The sequence below is a fragment of the Scophthalmus maximus genome, chromosome 5 (assembly GCF_022379125.1).
Source record: "Scophthalmus maximus strain ysfricsl-2021 chromosome 5, ASM2237912v1, whole genome shotgun sequence".
NCBI lineage: Eukaryota > Metazoa > Chordata > Actinopteri > Pleuronectiformes > Scophthalmidae > Scophthalmus > Scophthalmus maximus.
In genome coordinates, this window is record NC_061519.1 from 5750439 (window position 1) to 5771993 (window position 21555).

The window sequence follows — 21555 nt, forward strand, 5'->3', positions numbered from 1 at the left end:
GTGGGCAGGTCGAACCCGGTCGCTCGCCCTCCGAGCCAGAATAAAGAGCATCTCCTCCGCTCCGCCGCTCCGGAGCGACCCGGAGACAACAGACAGAGGCAAACGAGGTGTGGTCGGATTGTGTCACGTCTGCGTTTGAGGGATATTGCAAAGGTGCAAGCATGAGAAAGGTCCATCTGTTGTCCTGCGCGGTCCTGCTGTGCGCAGCGCGCGGGCGGGCGACGAACTCCAGCGTGTCGCCGCGGCCCGACTCCCGGGCGCCTCCTGTCGGCGACGGCGCGTCGGTGCGGAGGAAACGGTTCATCGGTCCGAGCGACGCGGTGGCCATCCTGGACTATCACAACCAAGTCAGGGCAAACGTCTTCCCGCCCGCCGCAAACATGGAGCACATGGTAATGACACCTTTCTATTACGCATGAATGAAGAGAAGAAAAAAAACAAAAAACACAAAACTTCTTTACAACATTAGTAAAGAAGTTAAGTTCAGGCGCAAACTCCCAGGCACATCATACACACAGGGTTAGATGTTGTAGTCTTTACAAGGTTGCGGTCTCCTTAACATAGCCGATCCAAATTATTGTTGCTGTGGACCAATGCAATCAGCTGTTCTCGGGGGCCCCCCTCAGCTCCTTTGCCTAAACTATGCGATGCCACATGGCAAAAAGTTCATTTCATACAGTATCAGTGGTTGGGGGATTCTGAAGTGGATAACAATGACATTATTCAAAACGCTGACAACTCCACCTTGTGTAAATTAACTTTTTTGATCATTAGCCAACATGACTAGTGGATTTTTAAAGTTACCAGCCAATTAGATTTTTGAAAACGAAAAGAAGAAAATAAAATTTTGTACGTTTCATAGTTAAATCCATCAATCTGGTGAAGTTTGACAGCAATTTAGGAGGCCAGATCTATATGAAGAATTTGATGCTCTTGTAAACAATTGTGTGCTGTATTATATTTCTGAGGATATTGCAATGTATCAGATGATTTTTCCTCAAATTTCTAAGACCATAATTCTGCCTGTATTATGATTTTCCTTTAATTACCCCTATCATGTGTTTTGTGATCCTCAAAGAAATGAAGTTAACATACATTTTATATTTAAGGCAGCAGAGAGGCTACTCTGAATGTAATGTAAATGTTCTCTCCACTGCTGCAGACATTTTACTAATCTTGCAAGATTATTAAGTGTGTCTGTCAAACACTTGTTGTTTACGGGCTTAAAAAGTGCAGTGTTGAATCTGGACATTCTTTATGACCATGATACATTTTTAATAACCAGCTGATCAGCGCTCTGGAGCAGCTGCAGCTGGGACTCATCAACGAGAGACAGTGTCAATCAGACAAAGGCGTGTTGTTCTCCAGTTCAAAGAAAGCTGGCAAAAGAAAACATTCAGAGAGCATAACTCACACAATTTACAGAAAAAATAAAGTATTGGTCTTTTCCTGCCCGTTGTCCGGACCGTAAGGGCCGAAGCTCTGTCTTGCTCCGGGAGCAACCCCTTACTTCTGCCCGACAGCGTGGTGAAAAACACACTTCTTGAGGCGTTGCGGCATTTATTATTGCATACAGCCTGCAACCTACACAGCACATCAACTGCTACTACAACTCTTATTCACTCCAAGTCTAGCCTTGTGTTAGGGACCAACTGGTTCTCGATTTAACTGGTTTCCGTACCCAACAGCTGCAGATGTGGTCCGCCTCAGCCAGCCTATTCGTCACTCTTTCACAAACATATTACTGGCAATTTCCATGTCGCATCTCAAATCTACTGCGGTGAATGTGATTGTATAAGTAAGCACTAATTCACAGCCACCTATGGAATAAAAAGACAATTCTTACAAGATTGCATGGAGCTGGATTTGATATTGCCACAGCAAAAGTCTTCAAAATGAAAGTCCGTGATAATCATTGTGAGCCACACCAGTTCTTACATGTTGGGGTGTCCATCACATATTTATAGAAAATGTCAGCATCCAGGGAACAGTGTGATTTGGGTTCACCTTAATCAACTGGTTACCTTCGGCTCATCTCAGGAAATACCAGAATTAATCGAGATAGTTTTATAAATTTTCTCTTTTAAATTGTAACGATCTAACTCCGACTATATACTGTCAAAACACACAAAATAATTACTTGCTTACGCTGAGCCAAAGGAAGAGTAAAATACAAGTGGTGATATTCTTTCCCACAGCGCAGTACTGAAGGTCCTTCCTTTTGTGTAGCTATATTGGATAGTAAGTTTGGGCTTAAGTAAAGCAACTGGTAACCGTGATCTTATCTTAAAAGAATACCCAAACATGTCTATTGCCATGCCTTTCGAATGAATAATGCCCACGTTTTAAAATTATTTTCAGGGCAAATCACATTCTGCTTGGGGCCCCATATAGGCTAGGGCAAATCTGGCACATGAGTTTGAGTATAGAAAAGGAGAATGGGTGCAGGTTGCAGGTCCTTTGCTCAGTGATTAGCTAGCAAACAATGAAATGGACAACACCAAATGATAGCAGGAAAAGGAAACTGCAGTGGACCTTCAGAAAGTAAAGGAGATTATTGGTTTAAAGCTGAAAAGCATCTACCCTCCAAACTACACAAAAAAATGTCAACATTATGTTCTTAAAAGGCTGAGAGTAACCATTTAATAAGTTAGGCAACAGCACTGTATCCATTATGGTTATGAGATTATCGATCATCAGAATCAGGTATAATTTTAAATGTTCATTGCAATACAATCCCTAGATGGGGAACTATATTATCAGTACTAATTGCAATGAGCAGCAACATCAACTTGCAAAAGTCATTCGTACTCCACATGAAGCAAACCACATCTTTCTGGAGTTTAATGCCAGTGCTAAAGGCGCTCACTGTGGAGAGGAAAAACTATGCATTCAATCATTCAATGCTTTTGCTGGCGAGATATGAAAGCAGACATCACAAAATGGGTGAGTACATTATTACTTAATATTTTTGTGGAATCCTATTATATTCATATTTATATATATATTTTATACCTGACTATTTTCAATTGTTTTACTTTGTTAGATTACCCAATGTGATGACTGTCTAAAAAACAGGGCCACAGTAAAGGAGAAAACTCTATATAAACCATTAGAGGTGAATTGAGCAGTTAGGTGGTGAGTTCGGCAAAGGCTTTGTGACTGAGTTCCAGGACTGCCTGCTTGTACCTGACACTGCCTGCCTCAGACACCGAGCAAAACCATCAGAGAAGGTAAAATCACAGAAGAAGATCTAAACAAGCTCCTAGAAGAAAGTGTCTGAGTGTTTAACCACGGTCGAAAACGAAACAGCCTGGTGACGAGGAGTCGAAGAGTCACAGCTTTAAAACAGGAGCTAACGAGCTAGATCAGGAACAGGTGTGCAGCCCAACGAGGAACTCAGGAAGACCACGCCCACTGACACACACACACACACACACACACAGAACTAACCGACATTAGGAGCAGTCAAGGCAGAGCCATGACATAAACTTTATGTTTGCTGCGCCCCCAATGGATGACCGCGCCCTTATAATTTGCCAATGTAGCCTATGTCAATATGTGACGGACGCCACCACTTGTGAGAGCTGGTGTGGCTCACTTAAATTTCAATACTTTTGCTGTGGCGAGATCAAAACCAGCTCCATGCGAACTTGTAAGAATTTCATTTTCATCAATTGATGTCTGCTGGTAGGTTTGGTTGGTTTGCCAACCTTGAGACTTAGAAAATAGGGAGAATTCCAAAACTAAGTGTGGGGTCTGGGGTTCCCCCCCAGAAAAATTTGAGATTTAAAAACATTGTTTCCCACATTCTGGCTAATTAAAATAATGGAAATTTTAAAAATAAAATGATACATTGCAACAGCATTTTTATGTTGAATACTTTTGTTTAATCTTTTAATGCTTATTGTAGTTAAAAGTGCTCTGCCTTGCAGCCTGTAGCACCGTCCTAAAGAGAACATATGGTGTGGGCCGGTCGGTTACAAACGGGAACTCTGCTCTCCATAAATTACTGAATTTACATGTATATTTTTCTCTTTTCTTCTCCATTTCCCCCTCACGCGCGGTGAAGTTAGTTTTAAGTTGGATATTTCAACAGATATTCACTCCAGTCCCAGCCGCGACTTCTGCAGCTTGCATCCCTAATGTTGCACTATTGCTCACTGCCAGCTTTTCAGCGGAACAGTTTGTGAAAAACGAAAGTGGATAAAGGTGTGAAATCTTATCAGAAATCAGGACAAATGCAGGAGAATTTTGACCGCGAGAGGAAAACGGGAGAGGGTATTGAAAATCGTGCTTTCCCGGGAAAAGCAAGAGGGTTCGCAAGTATGGCACCACTAAGCTCAGGTAACCCAGGAGTCTTCCTTAAAGGAAAGGAAAAGATTCGCAGACAAAATGGTGACATCTAGACTTGTTTTATTATGATAATATAATATATAAAGATAATATTACCTCTACTACATATGGCTTGCCTCCTGAAATGCATCCAGATTGTCTTTCTATAGCAGATGTGACTATCTCTTCTAAACTGGGAAACTCTCCAACAGCTATGGGACAATGATTTGGCGAGGACGGCTGAAGTCTGGGCTGCTAAATGTATATGGGAACATGGACCAGCTCACCTGCTGCAGTTCTACGGCCAGAACCTGTCTTTCAGGACAGGGGGGTATGTACAAGGTGGAACTGACAGTGTCAGCAATGTAGTTCAGTTGTGACTGAACCAATCAGAAAGCGAATGCGGTTGACTGCTCTAAAACGTTCAACTGAAAAAGTCACGTCTTAGAAGAGTCTCGGCCTGGACACATCTACATTAAAAAAATCAGTCCCTTATTCAGAAGGCATTTAGACAAGGTACATTCTCTAAGGGTTTATTTTAAACCAAAGTATAATCTCAGAACCAAGATTTTTTGTTGCATATACTTAACAAAAGTGCGACTGGAGACTGAAATCAGTAGGGCTCTCTGGAAATTGTCCCAGAAATTGTTGCAATAAACAATATTATTGTCATTTATAGACCATTTTTTGATACTGAATCATGTGTGCTTGCAGTTCAGGCCTATTGGTCGTTGCAGGTACAAGTCATTATATTACATTCATTTAGCAGACGCTTTTGTCCAAATAGACTTACAATAAGTGCATTCAACATCAATCAATAGAGTACATAAACATTTATCAAAAGTCCTACACAATTTGCGTTGCTGCTGAAAAAAATGTTATCCAAAATTTAGACTTGAGTTAGGGAGTTTAGGCCCAGACAAAACAAGCAATTTGAAGACATGGTGCCCTGACAAAACATAAATCTCTATTTTCTGACATTTTATAGACCAAACCAGTAACGGATGAATCATACGATGAGAGCAGGTGAGAGGACAGAAGCAGCGAGACTTACTAGACTGTTGTTGACATTCACTCTAATGTCACGCATGTAGTAACAACGGCTATTATTGTGGTCATTAAAAATGATTGACTTCATGTTCATGTATCGTTCAATAAGTCGATAATGTAATTATTGTGACAGGCCTACCTGAGGGCCATTTCAGGAGAGTATTAAATGGCTGTATCTGATTTTGGACATGACCACCCAGTGGGAATGCCAGCAGAAGATTTTGTACATTTTAAACTTAAATCCATCAATCTGGTGCACATTGATAGCTATTTAGGAGGCTAGACATAAAAGATCTATGTGTTGTATGGACACTGACGACACACCTTATATTATTCCTTTTCAACATCTCCTTACTAATCTTGCAAAAAATTCAAGAGATCTGTCTGTATGTCTGTCAGTGATTCAGTTTGAGAATTGTCCCCTTTATCAGCCTCACACTTGGCATGCATTTAGTTTATGGCCCAAGGAAGCGCAGTGTTGAATTTGGACACGTTACGTTTGGTATTGATACATTTTAAATAAACTGCTGATCAGCACTCTGGAGCAGCAGCAGCTGGGAATCATCGTTGTGGCAACAGGCCCGGATTAACAACATAGGGTGCCCCAGGGTGACTACTTTTGAAGTGCACCCCCTCCTCTTACTACTCGTAAAAAAAGGTGATATTTACTATGACATTTACAAGAACATAGCTAAAGGACAGGCTGACCGCACATACTACAGAAAGAAATTTGAAGAAACCAAAATATGACAAATGCCATACAAGCACTTCCTCTGATGCTCAAATCCCAACAATTCTTTTTTGTACTTGTTTGCATCTCTTCAAGTAAATATATATATATATTATAGGAAATATGACAAGCAACATTCTGATAAGGCCCCTCCTACCTGACTCATGAGTCTCACAGTTACACCTGACATCCCAGTGCTCCACTACAATCCTCCTTCATTACAATTGTTTGCTACATCTGTCAGTTTAAGAATAAATAGATCTACACAGAACAGAATGAGGTAAAAACAAACTATATTTACTGATGATCAAGCATCTCCTCTACTGACTAATTTAAGCATAGCAACTGTTAATTATAGATAATATGTTTTCATTATAAATGTTATCATCTCCATCAGGCCCATTCAAACTGGCTCCTCCAGATTTACAAAATACATTGTAATTGTAAAATACTATTCATACTTTGGCTTGTCTGAATACTTGCGAATTATTATTTACTGAGATGTGCATCCATATTGCCCTGCAGTATGTCCTGCTCATCAACACTTTTAATTCAATGTTTGTACATTAGTCCATCTCAATAAATAGCTTTCCATCCTGCATTAGTCCATTTTAAAATGATGTGCACCAATGAGGAGTGACATCATCACATCCATATATTGTCTGGACTGGTCCTCACTGGTTGCTGCTTGAAATTACAAGTTGGTGAGTTCCCTGAGCAACACACACACACACACACACACACACACACACACACACACACACACACACACACACACACACACACACACACACACACACACACACACACACACACACACACACACACACACACACACACACACACACAGTCTGTGCTCAGGATGAGCACTTTATTCTCTGACACACACTTAACTCAAAAATACACACACTTAACTCTCTGCTCTGGTTCACTTCGAGATATTTAACGGAAACTATTCAATCCGAAGTAGTAGAAGAAGAAGAAGTAGAGTATGAATATGATCCAGAAGAGATGTCATCATGTAAGTTACTGTTACATGTGAATCATTTAGATCTGATGTCACACGGTGGTAAAACACTTAAACATGCTGATAAAGCCGCTGAGGTTTTTGTAGTTCGTCTTCGGAAATTTGTGGTTTCACAACGACAGACACATTAATAACATCCACCATCACATGATGACGTAGTTTAGTTAAAGTCGGATTCTCTGAGCAGCTCTTTCGGCTTTTCCTTAGTCCTATTAGTCCTCCTTTACATCTTCGCTTGACCTCATGACGTTTTAAACTGAGGTCAAGGAATAGTAGGTAGGAATAGAAGATAAGAATAGTAGGTAGGGATAGTAGAAAGGAATGGAAGGTAGGATTTAGTAGATATGAATAGTAGGTAGGAATAGAAGATAATAATAGTAGGTAGGAATAGTAGAAAGGAATAGAAGGTAGGATTTAGTAGATATGAATAGTAGGTAGGAATAGAAGATAAGAATAGTAGGTAGGAATAGTAGAAAGGAATAGAAGGTAGGATTTAGTAGATAGGATTAGTAGATGGGAATACAATATAGGAATAGAAGGTACGAATAGTAGATATGAATAGAAGATAGGAATAGTAAAGCGGAATATAGAGAAATAGTAGATAGGAATAGCAGAGAGGATTAAAAGATAGGAATAGTAGGTAGACATAGAAGATAGGAATAGTAGAGAGGAATAGAAGATAGGAATAGTAGGTAGGAATAGAAGATAGGAATAGTAAAAAGGATTAGTAGATGGTAATACAATATAGGAATATTAGGTAGGAATATGTTGGTGTGTGATCCATTACAATATTGTTCTGAAATTCATCTATCCTCTTTAGAACCAACCAGCTACACTGTCTACCACAGGTATCAGTCAATCCTGCAGCTGGTCAAACCCTGGTATGATGAGGTCAATGACTTTGTGTTTCCCTACCCTCATTTCTGCGATCCCAGCTGCCCTCTGGTCTGCTACGGACCCATGTGTACACACTACACACAGGTGAGAAAGGTCATCATCCCTGTTCTTTGAGGTGCATGTGTAAGTGTCTTATTGTCATATCTCTCTTACGTGTTTCAAATTAGAATGAATTTTTTTTCGTGGTTTCCACACAATTAACTTACTCCTGGAATTAACGTTAATGATAGACTATGTGAGCAACAACCACCAAAGTTTGTCAGGTTAGCAACCAGGTAAAAATGAGAAATAATTTGTATAATAATCCCCGTATTTTGCCAGACCATGTGTAAGAACAGAGTCAGTCATCAGTTTACTAAATAATTTGTCACGTCAGACACTCAAATTTTCACTCATATGCAGCAAAATACGAACCGTAGAGACTGAAATATGCCAAGATCGGCCGCTGATACGATCCTTAGGATTGGTCTAGGTCTAGGGCTAACCCTAACCCTAAATTGAATACTTCCTGTTACTGCTTTGAATTATTGATCAACTAGAATGGCACTCAGGAGCATGCATACCTCCGCCAAGGACCAAACAGTTGGCTGTAGAGTCAATCAAGCTGTCCCCTAAATATGCCAGATTTTATTCATCAAGATCCATGAATTATTTCCTGAAACATCTTTGAAAATGTTTCGGTTTTTTAAAACGCCCTATCTTGCAATGTTATAGAAAGTGATAGAAAATGTAATTTCATTTAGATCAATACAAATAATTTGTGAAAAATTGAATTGGTTTCCAAGTTTCATGGAAATCCGTTCAGTGTTTTTTGCATAATCCTGCTGACAAACATACAAACGGACATGGGTGAAAACATAACCTCCTTGGCGGAGGTAACAATACTCATCTGTATTGTAAAAAGTCCTGAGGATAAGAGAAGAGGCCTCAGACCAATTTGACATGACCGTTGGGAATTAGGAAACAGTTACAATTTAAGCGAGAAGAACGATGAAAAGAAGCAAAAGTCAAACATCAAACTTTAAAAAATGGTCACGGTACACAACTTGTTTACCCTGCTGAATGGAAACATCCGTCCATAAGCTACACCGCTTAACATTTGTGAGTTACATGGAGCCAAAGTAGATGACACAGTAAGACTGCTGCTAGCCGACAGGCTCCAACCTGTGAGGCGACAGTTTTAACTACTGATTTTCCTTCATTCATTTGGACAGCTTTGATAGGACACCTTGGGTCTACTGGCTGATTGGATGTCTAGAGATATGTTTGAGAATTATTTGAATGCTTGTGTGATTGCTGTGTGTTTCAGATGGTGTGGGCATCCACCAACAGAGTGGGCTGTGCAGTGCAGACTTGCTACAACATGTTTGTGTGGGGAGTTCTGTGGAGAGAAGCCACCTTCCTCGTCTGCAACTACTCACCTAAGTGAGTTGACCCTTGGTGTGTCAGTCTGTGGGCATAGAGCAGAAGACACCGAACGACATGAACCTGTCTATCACTGCACAGTAAAAATGCTATTACAATAACTTTTTGGTGTTTGTTGTGTTAGATTAGGTGTCTTCTGATTTAATTTGGTTTAATGCAGCAACATTTAAAGGTACGGTGTAGACAGGAAGCAGGGTAGAGCGAGCACATGGTCTTGCAGTAGGCTGGAGAGCAGGAGCTCAGATTCAACCTGATGGTACCCTGTCAGTTCTTTGGGAGGACCAATCAGGGCCGGCCATGGTAATGTTGGCGCCCTAGGTGAGATTTTTGATTGGTGCCCCCCACCACCAAGGTTTTCACAGTACATGACACTTACCCCCCCCCCCCCCCCCCCCCCCGTCTCCCAGAGAAGCAATACAAACCAATAATAATCTGTTATCTATAATTTGACATTGTTCAGTGCTTTTTCTAGTTGTCCAAATAAAAATCTGTACACAAGATGAGGAGTGATTTTTCAGTAATACTCACATTACCCTGATGATTCCTGGCCAATCAGAAAGAAAGTAAGGACCTGCAGATAATATTGTTTTTGTTGTTTTTTTTCTCTGCAGAGGAAACTGGATCGGAGAGGCTCCGTACAGAGTGGGGATTCCATGTTCAGCATGTCCATCCAGCTACGCCGGCACCTGCAACAACAATATGTGCTTTCCAGCTGTGCAGTCCAACTACATGTACTGGTTCAAGTAAACAGTGAAGAAACTGCTGTTTGTGGTTGGGAAACGATGTGGTATACTGCCTGTAACTGGATGACAACATGTGCTAATTATTGTTCATTCAACCGACAGATCTCTAATGAAAAAGACATTCAAAATGGATATCAAAATGTAGTGCATTACATTTTTCAACGCATGTTACATTGGTAGCATTCAAATTGACTGTGTAAACCATCTGGATCAGTAATGGAACTATATTTACACATCTTTTTATTGGCAGATTGTTTTTTGCCCTAGTTTTCAGACATACATTTGACACATTTGAAGTTTTTTTTACATTGCTTTTAAAGAGAAAAGGTTCACATTATCTGGACCACTTTCTTTGTATGTTTCAATACCATATACACATGTACTGTATACAATAAATAAATGTTGCTATTTGTATGATTCGCTGTAACTGAACGACAGTTTACATTGTTACTAACCACTACTGTATACACTTAACTCCTGGTATCAATAGCAGCTCAGTTATTGGTACAACAAGTCTTGAAGTTATATAAGAAAATGAAAAATGTAGCATAGATGGAACCACCCTAATGTACTCAGATTTGAAAGTGTACTAAAGTTTGTGTGTATGTACATAAACACATTACTGTAACTACATTAGTGTAACTGTATAGAAGCATGCATGCATGTTTTATTACTTTGATTAATATATGCACGTTTTATTACTTTGATTTTTACCTTCATATTCTGTTTTGAAATCTGTGTTTTGTGAGGATGGGGAGTTTAAATAAAAGGTTGTATTCTCTCTTTTATTTTAGTTATTGTTTTGTTATGACCGACTCATGCAGTGATCAATGTGTGGTGCATGTTTGTGACAAGGCAGCACAAAAGAAAAGCAGCACACAGGCTTGGTGCAGAGCAAAGAGATCTGGGGCCTGTACTACGAAGCAGGTTCAACATACCTTGGATATCTTTTTGTTATCTGCCTTCACGAAACCTACAAACACAAGCCGGCTGAATGGTCACATGAGGGTGGTCATCGACTTGGTAAATCAAACCTGGTTCTCGAATCTTGACATGAGCGCATTCACGTCAAATGGCCTGTGTTCACTGCAGATGACCAATCGCCAACACAGATTAACCACCATCAGTAGAAAGTGACATAATTAGCCACCGAAAAATCAATCAAGATCATCGGAGCGTGGTGGTGGCAGTTGCACATTTATTGTGTCAGTGAGTTGGTGTTAAAATACTGGTTTGTGTTGCATTTAGGAAATGGCAGACACAGGAGCAGATACAGGTAAGAGAAAGGTAATTTTAATTAAACAATAGTCAGGCTTACAGTGTCCGAAGGCTGGTGGCAGGCGAGGAATAGAATAAAAAACTTAATTCATCACGCCCGGGAAATTCACTTTCACACAGCAGCACAGTATCACACAGTGTCGCAAAAATAAAATTTAAAAATACAGTTAAAAATACAGGAACAAACTATTTTCAAAAAGCTATGTACATACTGTATATACAGAGTGCAAAAGTAATGTGCAGTGGGTTAAAAATAATAAATATATATGTATTGCAAGGGATGCCAGGAAAAATACTATACACAGGATGGTCCTGAATAAAGAGTATTACATTAAACATTGTTATTTTAGAGTCTGACAACTGTTGGGATAAAGGACCTGTGGTAACGCTCCTTCTTGCACTCAGGGTACAGCAGTCTGTTGCTGAAGGAGCTGCTCAAGGCCCCTACAGTATCGTGGAGGGGGTGAGAGGGATTGTCCATGATGGATGTCAGCTTGGCCAACAACCTCCTCTCACCCACCTCCGTGATCGTGTCCAGAGGGCAGTCCAGGACTGAGCCGGCTCTCCCAACCAGCCTATTCAGTCTCTTTCTGTCCCTCTCAGTGCTTCCACAACCCCAACAGACCACTGCATAGCAAATTGCAGATGCCACCGCAGTGTTGTAGAAAGTCCTTTACAGTGTCCTGCACACACCGAAGGACCTCAGTCTCCTCAGGAGATGGAGACGACTCTGGCCCTTCTTGCACAGAACATCCGTGTGGTGAGACCAGTCCAGTTTATGTTAAGGTGAACACCCAGGTATTGTTACTCCCCACAACCTCGATGTCCAAACCCTGGAAGTCTATCACCATCTCCTTTGTCTTACTGGCGTTGATGTGCAGTTTGGTCAGTTCACACCAGTCGACAAAGTTGGTGATGACCTCCCTGAATTCCAGGTCGCTCGCCTGTGATTCTCCAAATAGTCACAGGTCAAGTTACAGGTGTTTAAATGTAAGCATGAGACTTGACGTAGTGGAAGATCAGTCTATCAAACTTCATAGGCGTGGTCATTTTACGGTCCAGTTCTTTCAGTGTGTTAAAGCCAAAATGTAGAAATAGCTCACCAGATGATGTTAAATACCCTGAATCTAAAAAAGTTTTTAAAAGACTGGAGCCTTAAGTTTTATACTAAGGCTAATGTAGCCAAATATTTGTGCATCTACAATAACTATGCATGTCATTATCACATACACATTTGTAACAGTCTTTGTAGATTGTAGATATGCTTACACATTATTTATCTGGTTTGTGACAACCTAGTGTCCCGCCTTTAATTTGTAGTAGTAAGACTGTAACACTAGATGGCAGCAACAGCCAACTAACAAGATGAAAAGTAATATGGAGGATGGATATGGGATTAAAAAACGAATTTGAGAAAGAAAAGGTGAAGATAACCAAAATGGAAAACATTTTAAATAGAACAGGACTTTATTTGTCCATTCTTGGGAAAATTGAATCAAGTCTTTACACCACAGTGACCTTTCCTGCCCACACCTGACAGACAGGCTGGAGGACATTTGAAACTCTGAATTGGCCAATCAGCAACAACACTGGATATTAGGGCACATCAGGTGAAAAAATAAGAAATAATTGCATGTGCTGAAAAGCATGGCTCTTGTAAATTGAACTTCACAAAAAAGAGGTGGACAATGTGGCTTCTCTTCCCTCTTTGGTATGAATGCACCTCCTATTGCCTTCAAGTGAGAAGGAGGGTCTGCGGATGACTTGTGGCCTGCAGGGTTAGCAGATTGACTGCTCTATTCACAGCAGTTCTGGACAATTGAGTGGAAACACACTGCTGTCAACATGTGAAAGCTTTCACTCAGCCTCTGCGGGGGTGTTGTGAACTCATCCAGTGGAGGAGCTGGAGGAGGTTTGTGGAGATGGAGCTGGATTGAATGCAAGTTTGACTTTGCAGTTCCTGTTTGCTATCACTATTTATTTGATTGTGAAGCAAACTGAAAAACATAATGATTCCTAGGTACTTTCTGGAATTATAGAGCACATCAATTCTTCTGTGAGTTTCATGAATGTGTTTTTTGATGGACAGGAGAGACGTCGATATCCTGAGATGTTAGTCACACTACATGTACAAATACAGTTTATATATCATGTCTGTCATGATTCCAATTTTGGACATAAATGTTGTAATTGGGCATTATCACTGCTGAGCCAAACAAACAAACGATGAGTAACTTAATGTGGTTTTCAGAACACCTGTATGAACCTGTCATACCATGGCATTCCACGGGTGAAGATAAAACTTGCAGTTTCACATCTCTGAGCTGAAAGAACCAGACACATAAAATTACATCTAGAATAACATTTTATATGATTATATATAATATTATACGGTGTGATAATTCTAATCATGGTGTGGCCTCTCTACCCCCTGAGTCACAGCCACCCACAATACAAAGGAATGAAAAAAATGAGCAAATTGAATAAAAAACTGGCTCCATGAAAGTGTGTGGCTCTGTTGTAATACTCTGATATAAAATGAGTCTGAATAAAAAGACAACAGGATGTCACATATGTGCAGGCAAAGAGTCCCGTGTGGCTCATTATCACTGGGTTGGTTGTCCCTGGTGCAAATGATGTCAAAGTCAGTTCACAAACTGAAATATGTGATGTATTGAGGACTTGTTTTCTTGTTTAGACTTGCTGGGTTAACTGTAATTTCCTCTTGTTCATCAGTTGCCTGCCATTTATTTTGCATTTCTTATGGGCTTATGGAAACTGATTTGTCTGAGTGGAGATGCTCAGCATTGGGATATATGAATATAATTCTGAAAACACGTTTTAGGGAAAGACTTGAGATCTTTTTCAAGGGCTCCAGTCTACATACTCTATTTTAACCATCCAAGTGCATTGGTCAACTATGTTCTTCAGCAGGTAAAGACCCCAATTGCAGAGCATGAGCAGCCATCAATGACAAGACATGACATTGATTAAATCATCAAAAGGAGGTGCAGGGGTTGAGGCGGCTTGCGAAGTGGCTTGCAGTAGAAGCAAGAAGAGAAGGCAGGCTAAAGCAGTTTATTCAATATGAGCTTTGTCAATTGAATGTGTAGAAGAGGATCAGCTGAGCCTTCAGCTGAAAGTGGGCTGGCATAGAGATCCCTGTCAGCTGATGTACTGGATAGTGGTTGAGTTTGACTTCGTGGCGTCCCTGAACTAACGCGATGCTCACTTTTCTTGCCAGGGGCAGGTGGTGGTGAAGGTCACTCACCAAGAGCTTCAGCCTTCTCTTTCTACATACAGCCCATTTAAAGCCTACCAGATGCATCAAATCCGGTAGACAACGTTCTATAGTTGACTGATTTTGTACGCCCACATTTCTCTTAACAACATATGTTAGAAACAGATTTAATGATGGATGCACACATTGAGGGCTGGTGTCTCCCTACATCTTGCTTTTTAGTAGCTACTTCCCATCTCGTAAGGTTTTCTGGTATAAGTAATGCTCTGAGAACATTCTCATGCAATCTTGTGTTTTCAGCTGCAAGTTTTTATTTTGTTCATGGAACAGTTGGATAACGTTCTCTAAAATCAATAGCCATTGTCTTAACATTGTCATGAAATTAAGACATTATTTGAACATTTTCACATCTGTATTAACGGCAACAGCCTCTGCCACAGTTGCAAAAGCCTTGCAAACATTTCGAAAAGTCGTTATGAACTTTTGACTCACAATGGCTCACAACGCCAGCTCTTACAGAGGAAAATTTCCTCTGAAGGCAGTACCGGCGGTGTGACAGAAAAAGCTCGGTAAATAGCAGCGCTGTGTGAATGGGGGAATGTGACTTGTACAGTAAAGGCTCTTAGAGTGCTCGATAAGACTTGAAAAGCGCTATATATATTCAGTCCATTTAGTTTGGACCCAAAAGCTTGGTTTGGGTTTGTTACAGCTCATGCTTTGGCTCAAAATAAATACTTTGATAACATCAGGGAAACATGGTTTGATTTAAAATTACTATTTTGTTAAGGTTAGATGACCTTCATAGTCATGGTGACAATAATAAACACATTGTTAAAGCCCAAGTGTGTATTTTTCTGGTGGCATCTGGTGGTAAATTTGCAAACCACAACCAACTGAGCAACCGACACTATATGGTGGCGCACCGCTGATTCCATTTCCGGTTTCCAGCAGCGCTGAAAATTCAACCTTTTTTGCAACCGTATTCAACACGACGTAGCAAACATGGCGACTCACGCAGAGGTCAGGTCCACCTCATGTAACTATATTTAAATCATTCAAAGTTGACGAAAAAAAATTGTGATTATACATATATGAACACATAGTTATGGACAATATATTCAATTGTGAATAAGTTCTTCTAAATATTACACACTGGAGCTTTAAGGTTTGAGAATGACCATTGCCCTGCTTTAAAAAACTAAAATAAACAATTTTGACTTGTGGTTGGTAACAGGACAAAAACAGTGGTCTCCTGTATTAAAGCCTGATGTTTTGTTGACCAATGTTCAGCCTTCAGAGAATTTATCAATCTCTAATACCATCACCTTCCTCCCTGGCACCAGTCATAGCTCCATCAACCGCTCAAGAGCGCATTGTTACTTTAACTTAAACATGTTGTATTGAGCCACCATTGAAAATGACTGAGGTCCCACTTCTTTGGAGGAAATTCTCTCAAATTTCAAAACTCATTTGTGTAATCTGTTGAAAAGCTGTTGAAAAAAATCCTGAAATATTTTTTTGCGGTTCAGTGACTTTTTGGCATCTGCCTTTGGTGCCTGGCAACTGCTCTTTTTCACATTTAGGTTCATTTGTGTTGTGACAGCAAAAAACAGAAACAACAACAAAATATGTTTTTCCATCTTCTATTAAATCCTTCTGCTGGACATTATAGCTCTAAAGGAAGTGATCTACATGGAAACAAATGATTTCAACATGTAAGTGCAGGGATTTTTTCCTGATTAATAAGAAAGTGAAAAACAGTTTACACAGGTGTGTTGTTCTTGTGCTTAACATATTTTAGCAGTTTCCTCAATAAAAAGGTGAAACATAGCAACCACTTACATCATATAATCATAAACTGAGGCAAAGGAGACACTCATTGTCTGATGTCCAGCACATTACCATTATATACTGACATCAGAAAAAACTATGCACATGAATATAATAAATTATATATGAATAACTAATGGCAGAGAATTCAGCAAAGACAAGACATGGTTTCCTTTGAATTCACTGTTCTGTAAGCAGATGCCTCATAGCTCACACACACCGCTAATCACAATGAAGTGATGGCGTTGTTGAACTTTGTGATGTAACCAATCTGAGAACAGAAATGAGATCCGATATATATTAACATTTAGATTTGAAATTATGGTAGTCCCTCTCCACATTAAAATGAAACAAAGGTTTCGCTTTACCTTGTCTCTTCGGCAGATTAATTCTCGAAACTCTTATTACAGCCCAGCTGGAAGAGAGGAGAGATATTCACAAATGTGATTTGATTGTCTTCCACCTAGGCAGCACCATGGGATTTGAGGAAATACAATATGTTGAAAAATGTACCACCTGCCTCTGTTGTAAGAGGCCTGCCAGTCTCTCTACCTGTCTACCTTCTTAAAATGTCTAACTTCAGTCTGTTGGCATATGGTAGAGTTTGTTAGTTCAACTTGTGACTTATCACAGAAACTGGGTGCCTTCCATTAGGTAATTGTGGTTCCTTTCATTGTGCCTCGTCCATTGTCGAGCCTTTAGGCTTATTGAGGTCTTTAAACAGACATAGTTCACAATCCACAGTTTCCACACTTCTGTTCGACCAATCTCCAGCCCGAGGGCATCATTTCTCCCAAGACCTGCCATTCTCCTTCCACCCACTTAGATGTCCCCAGACCTCCTGTCTCACCTTTACGTGTGTGGTCAGTCAGTGGTATCCCAGATACCAAACTCCGCCAAACTGCAAACATACAAGTCACATTCACACACATTCATACAGCGCTGCTATTGACCATGTTTTTCCTGTCACATTCATACACCGAGGCAGTTTAGGGTTAAATTTCTTAAAAGTGGCAGATTAGGCATTCTTATCCTTTCCTACCTTCACAAACACACACAGTGACACCGTATAATTTGTTTCAGTGGTTTTAACTTGACTCAGGGGAAGCATGACCAATTAGCTGACCCTATGTTATACAAAAAATGCAATCATGTCTCATTCCTAATAGCCTGGGTGATTCACCAATTTACATGGCGGACACAAAGACTAATATATTCTTAATAAAGAAGAAATAGTAGCTTTGAGTTCTGGGTGATTTATCTGATTATAACCAAATGTGTTTCATTAAAGAAGTGTCTACTATGCAGACATGACTGGTTCATACACATGGCTTTTAATTGTCAGTCCTTCAGTGCATCCTTGATGGGTCTGCCTCAAAGTCTGTGGGGATGAATGTAAATTCTGGCATGCTTTCCCTCGAGGAACTGGGGGACGCCATGGAAATGCCTTTCTTTCGAAGACAGCAGCACATTTCTCAAACACCGGTGCCTGCCAGATTGATGGGAGGCCAGGAACAAAGGTCTGCAACCTTAAAAGTGACAAAGCAAGAGGCGTAAGACAGATGTATAAAACCAATACGATATGCCTAAAATGAAACAAACATACAGTATTTGGAAGGCACACGCAAAAACCACACAAGCTTTTGATCATTATATTGGGCAAGACACTTAAATGGTCTCTGACGGCTCTTCCGGCAGTGTATGTGACAGAAAAAGTGTGGTAAATAGCAGTCCTGTATGAATGGGTGTGAATGGGTGAATGTGAGTGGTCCTGTAAAGTGCTTTGAGTGGTCAATCAGAGAAAAAAGTGCTATATATAGGTCAATTTGCCATTTAAACACTGAGAGGAATATGAGCAGAACGAGGACAAGGCTAAATAGGTTTGTCAACCGTCTGGGATTTTCCAGTTTATACTGTGGTAGTTCTTCTTTCAATATCCACTGTATAGACCACAATACAGGATTTGATATAACTTTTGCATCAGTGTTATGAAATACACTCTTGAACCAGTCATCCATTCCTAAAAGGTTTATCTGTGTTATAACAACATCAGCCGTTGTTCCTGGCAGATAAGAGTCATTGTTCACATGACGATCAGGGTTTTGTGTGTAAATCATAAATCATCAACAAGGTTATTATTAGGTATTTTTCAGTTTGAAACACAGGTAATAGCTGAGCTAAGAGCAAAAACATATTGACCCTGTGCTTTGTAAATGCCTACATTAAGGCACTACTGATATACCGTCTGCTGAATTTCTTTAAATTTAATTGAATTCTCTTGCACTGTCTAACTGACTGTCTAATTGAAATCAAGTCCTTTGACAGGACAACGACGGTTTCAAATACACTTCCTCTGTCATCCATGTTAGGGTAAAACAACTTTGAAGAGCTGATATCCAAATGTTGTCAGCCGAATCAAGTCCACCAGCCCCAAATATGTGTTTCTGTCTTGATGTCTCTTAATCTAATGAAATGTGTTTGCACCAGGTGTGCACATATGCATGTATGTGTGCATACTTTTCTAATTAACTCAGTTGACACCCCTGGGATAGTGTTATTACAGGTGACAGAGACCTCCTGGACAGTGACTAAACACACAGCTTTTTCATTTACGTGCTCATGCAGCGCATACGTGTGTGCTCATTTACCTTGTGTGTGTGCGGTGGGGGGGGGGGGGGGGGGGGGGGGTGAGGGTAATGGCTTCAGGTGTCACACCATATCGGTCTGTCGTTTTATTAGACCCTGACTGTAACGAGTAATTAACTTCCCGCCGAGAACGTTTGTTCCTCTGTTAATGTCATAAAGAGAGCTATTAGCAAGCCACGGGTCAGAATTTACTTTTCCATACCAGAGGCAAAGGAAACTGTGTTTGTGTGTGTGTATGTGTTTTCCAGTGTAAGTCCATCAAATATCTCCCCTGTCATTTGTAGATAAGTGACATTTTTAAGCTATACTCATTTATTGCGTGTGTGTATGTGTGTGATTGTGTTTGTGATAATGAGTAATCAAAATGTGGCAGGGGGTTTCTCATGATCTCCAACATTCTGTCGAGACTATCTCTTGTATACCGCGTGTGTGAGAGAGAGAGTAAAGCACTGGGGTTTTTTCTTGTTATCAGAACCATAGAGAGAGAAAGGTAAGGGCCAGCTTAGCAGGTTAAAAACATATGATACCATACAATATTCACATGGTCATATATTTTTTTTTGTTATCTATTCCTAACATGTCCAGATGTCTGACATATGTCTGAGACATAGAACTTTCAATTTTGAAAAACAAGGTTAGTTTCACAATGCATAGGGATCTCAGTGGTCGAGTTACAGAAGCCAGTTGTTTGGGGAGATGAGAGAGAGGGGTTCGAAACATTGCTCAGGACATTTACTGGTTGATTGTGCCTCCTGTTAAAACAGCCTTGTATAATACTTTTTAACAGCCTGACCTTGGTGCACTTGAAACCAAGACAGACACCATTAAAAGTGCACCATTCCTTCAAGGGCTGATACTACCCTTCTTCATGTAGACTGTAGACAATCAATAAATTCAGTGACTTACAAATCATTCCCATACAACCCAAAACCTTCTCATTAATATTATCTTTCTTGGTGTGACCATTGGTATGCATTTGTAGAAACATTTTCAGGAATGTAATTAAAATCTCACTGAAACTTTTTGTTTGGCCCAGAAAAATGGTTCGTGAGCGGACGAGTTGTTTTCATATTGTGTAATTCTGTAGCATACACTAGGCGAGAGTAAACAGTTTTCTGTGCGTGCATGCATGTGTGTGTGCTGCAGGCCTGTGCTCTAACAATTACTCTTGCCATCTGTGTGTCAGAGGGTGGCAGCCATTCGCCCTGTGTCTTGTCCCTGCCTCCAGCTATTAAACTATAAAGCAGAGTGATCTGCTCACACTAAGTGTGCTACATCACTGTAGAGTGTCACTGCACAGTCAAGTCACTAAATCACATACATGGTTTACCAAAGACACATATTTTCACTTATTTCTATGTTGAAAGTGTTGTTTTTTTCTAATCTTTTTCAAATTTTAAGCAGGACATCATGTCACCTTACCATTGTGCATCTGTGGGCGGGGCAGCGTCAGGGTACATTTGTGACAGTTTGGCTTTTGAAATGGGCACAACTTTAAACTGAATTAAGCAGTGGTATGCACGAAGAGAGGTTTTATTAACCAGTTTTAATATAGAGCTCCATGTCTTTTCGGGTAATGAGAGGCCTAAGTCCTCTTCCCATGCTGCTCTGAGTCTCTCAGTGGTTGAACGCTGTAGGTCATAAACACCAGCATAAATTACATTAAGCCCCTTTTTGATTGGGTCTAGAGAGAGAATTTTATCGACAATTGTTGTATTTAGGGTTGTATGTTCAGACAATTGAGAGAGGACATAGTGCCTTGCTTGTAAGTACCTAATAAAACTTGATCTTGGAAGGTTGAGATTCCTGCTTAACTGCTCGAAAGACGCAATAGTGTTTTCTTTAAAAAGATCTTTAAAGTTAATTATTCCTTTCTTGAAAGGCTGAATCCGATGTTTTGAAAAGATTCAGCTGTTTCAATAGACATTTGTAAAGCTCATCACTGTATGTATTGTACTGCATGTAATTTTTTGTAACTGTACATCTACTTTTTGTAGAATTGCAAGGCTGCCAGATGCAGGTGGAAAGACAGCTATATTCACTTGGGAGCAAGAGGCCATTATAGTGGGCATGGTCCTTCAAGATAATGTAATACGACTCAGAGAAATCCAGGAACGAGTGATACAAGACAACACACACTTCCAGGGAATCAACAGTGAGCATTTCCACAATTGACCGTGTCCTCCATCGTAACAGGATGCGAATGAAACAACTATACAGAGTATCTTTTGAGCGCAACTCACCCAGGGTGAAAGAACTGCAAGCTCAGTATGTGCAAGTAAGTATACATTCAGAAACATTTACTGTAATCCAGATTTTCTACAGTACTAACACATACTATGTGAATGACATT

At 40.2% G+C, this 21555-nt stretch overlaps 1 protein-coding gene across 2 annotated transcripts; it reads left to right on the forward strand.

The window, feature by feature from the left end:
- The first annotated feature begins 6 nt into the window (after positions 1-6).
- Positions 7-10959, forward strand: LOC118311255 (peptidase inhibitor 15-A-like). 2 transcript variants are annotated; one of them, XM_035634960.2, is made up of 5 exons: positions 7-392; positions 4548-4666; positions 7991-8123; positions 9349-9464; positions 10076-10959. In XM_035634960.2, the coding sequence occupies exons 1-5, from the start codon at positions 162-164 to the stop codon at positions 10209-10211; spliced, it is 735 nt and encodes a 244-aa protein (XP_035490853.2). In that variant the 5' UTR covers positions 7-161; the 3' UTR covers positions 10212-10959. The 2 variants fall into 2 exon arrangements, with proteins under 2 accessions (XP_035490853.2, XP_047188268.1); XM_047332312.1 differs by having other exon boundaries at positions 8078-8123.
- The last annotated feature ends 10596 nt before the right edge of the window (positions 10960-21555 follow it).

Excerpts from the sequence above, each read along its gene's own strand:
- LOC118311255 (XM_035634960.2), top strand. The coding sequence starts at position 162 with ATGAGAAAGGTCCATCTGTTGTCCTGCGCGGTCCTGCTGTGCGCAGCG. Across the intron at positions 393-4,547 it reads CCGCAAACATGGAGCACATG|CTATGGGACAATGATTTGGC; the intron begins GTAATGACACCT and ends ACTCTCCAACAG. Across the intron at positions 4,667-7,990 it reads CTGTCTTTCAGGACAGGGGG|GTATCAGTCAATCCTGCAGC; the intron begins GTATGTACAAGG and ends TGTCTACCACAG.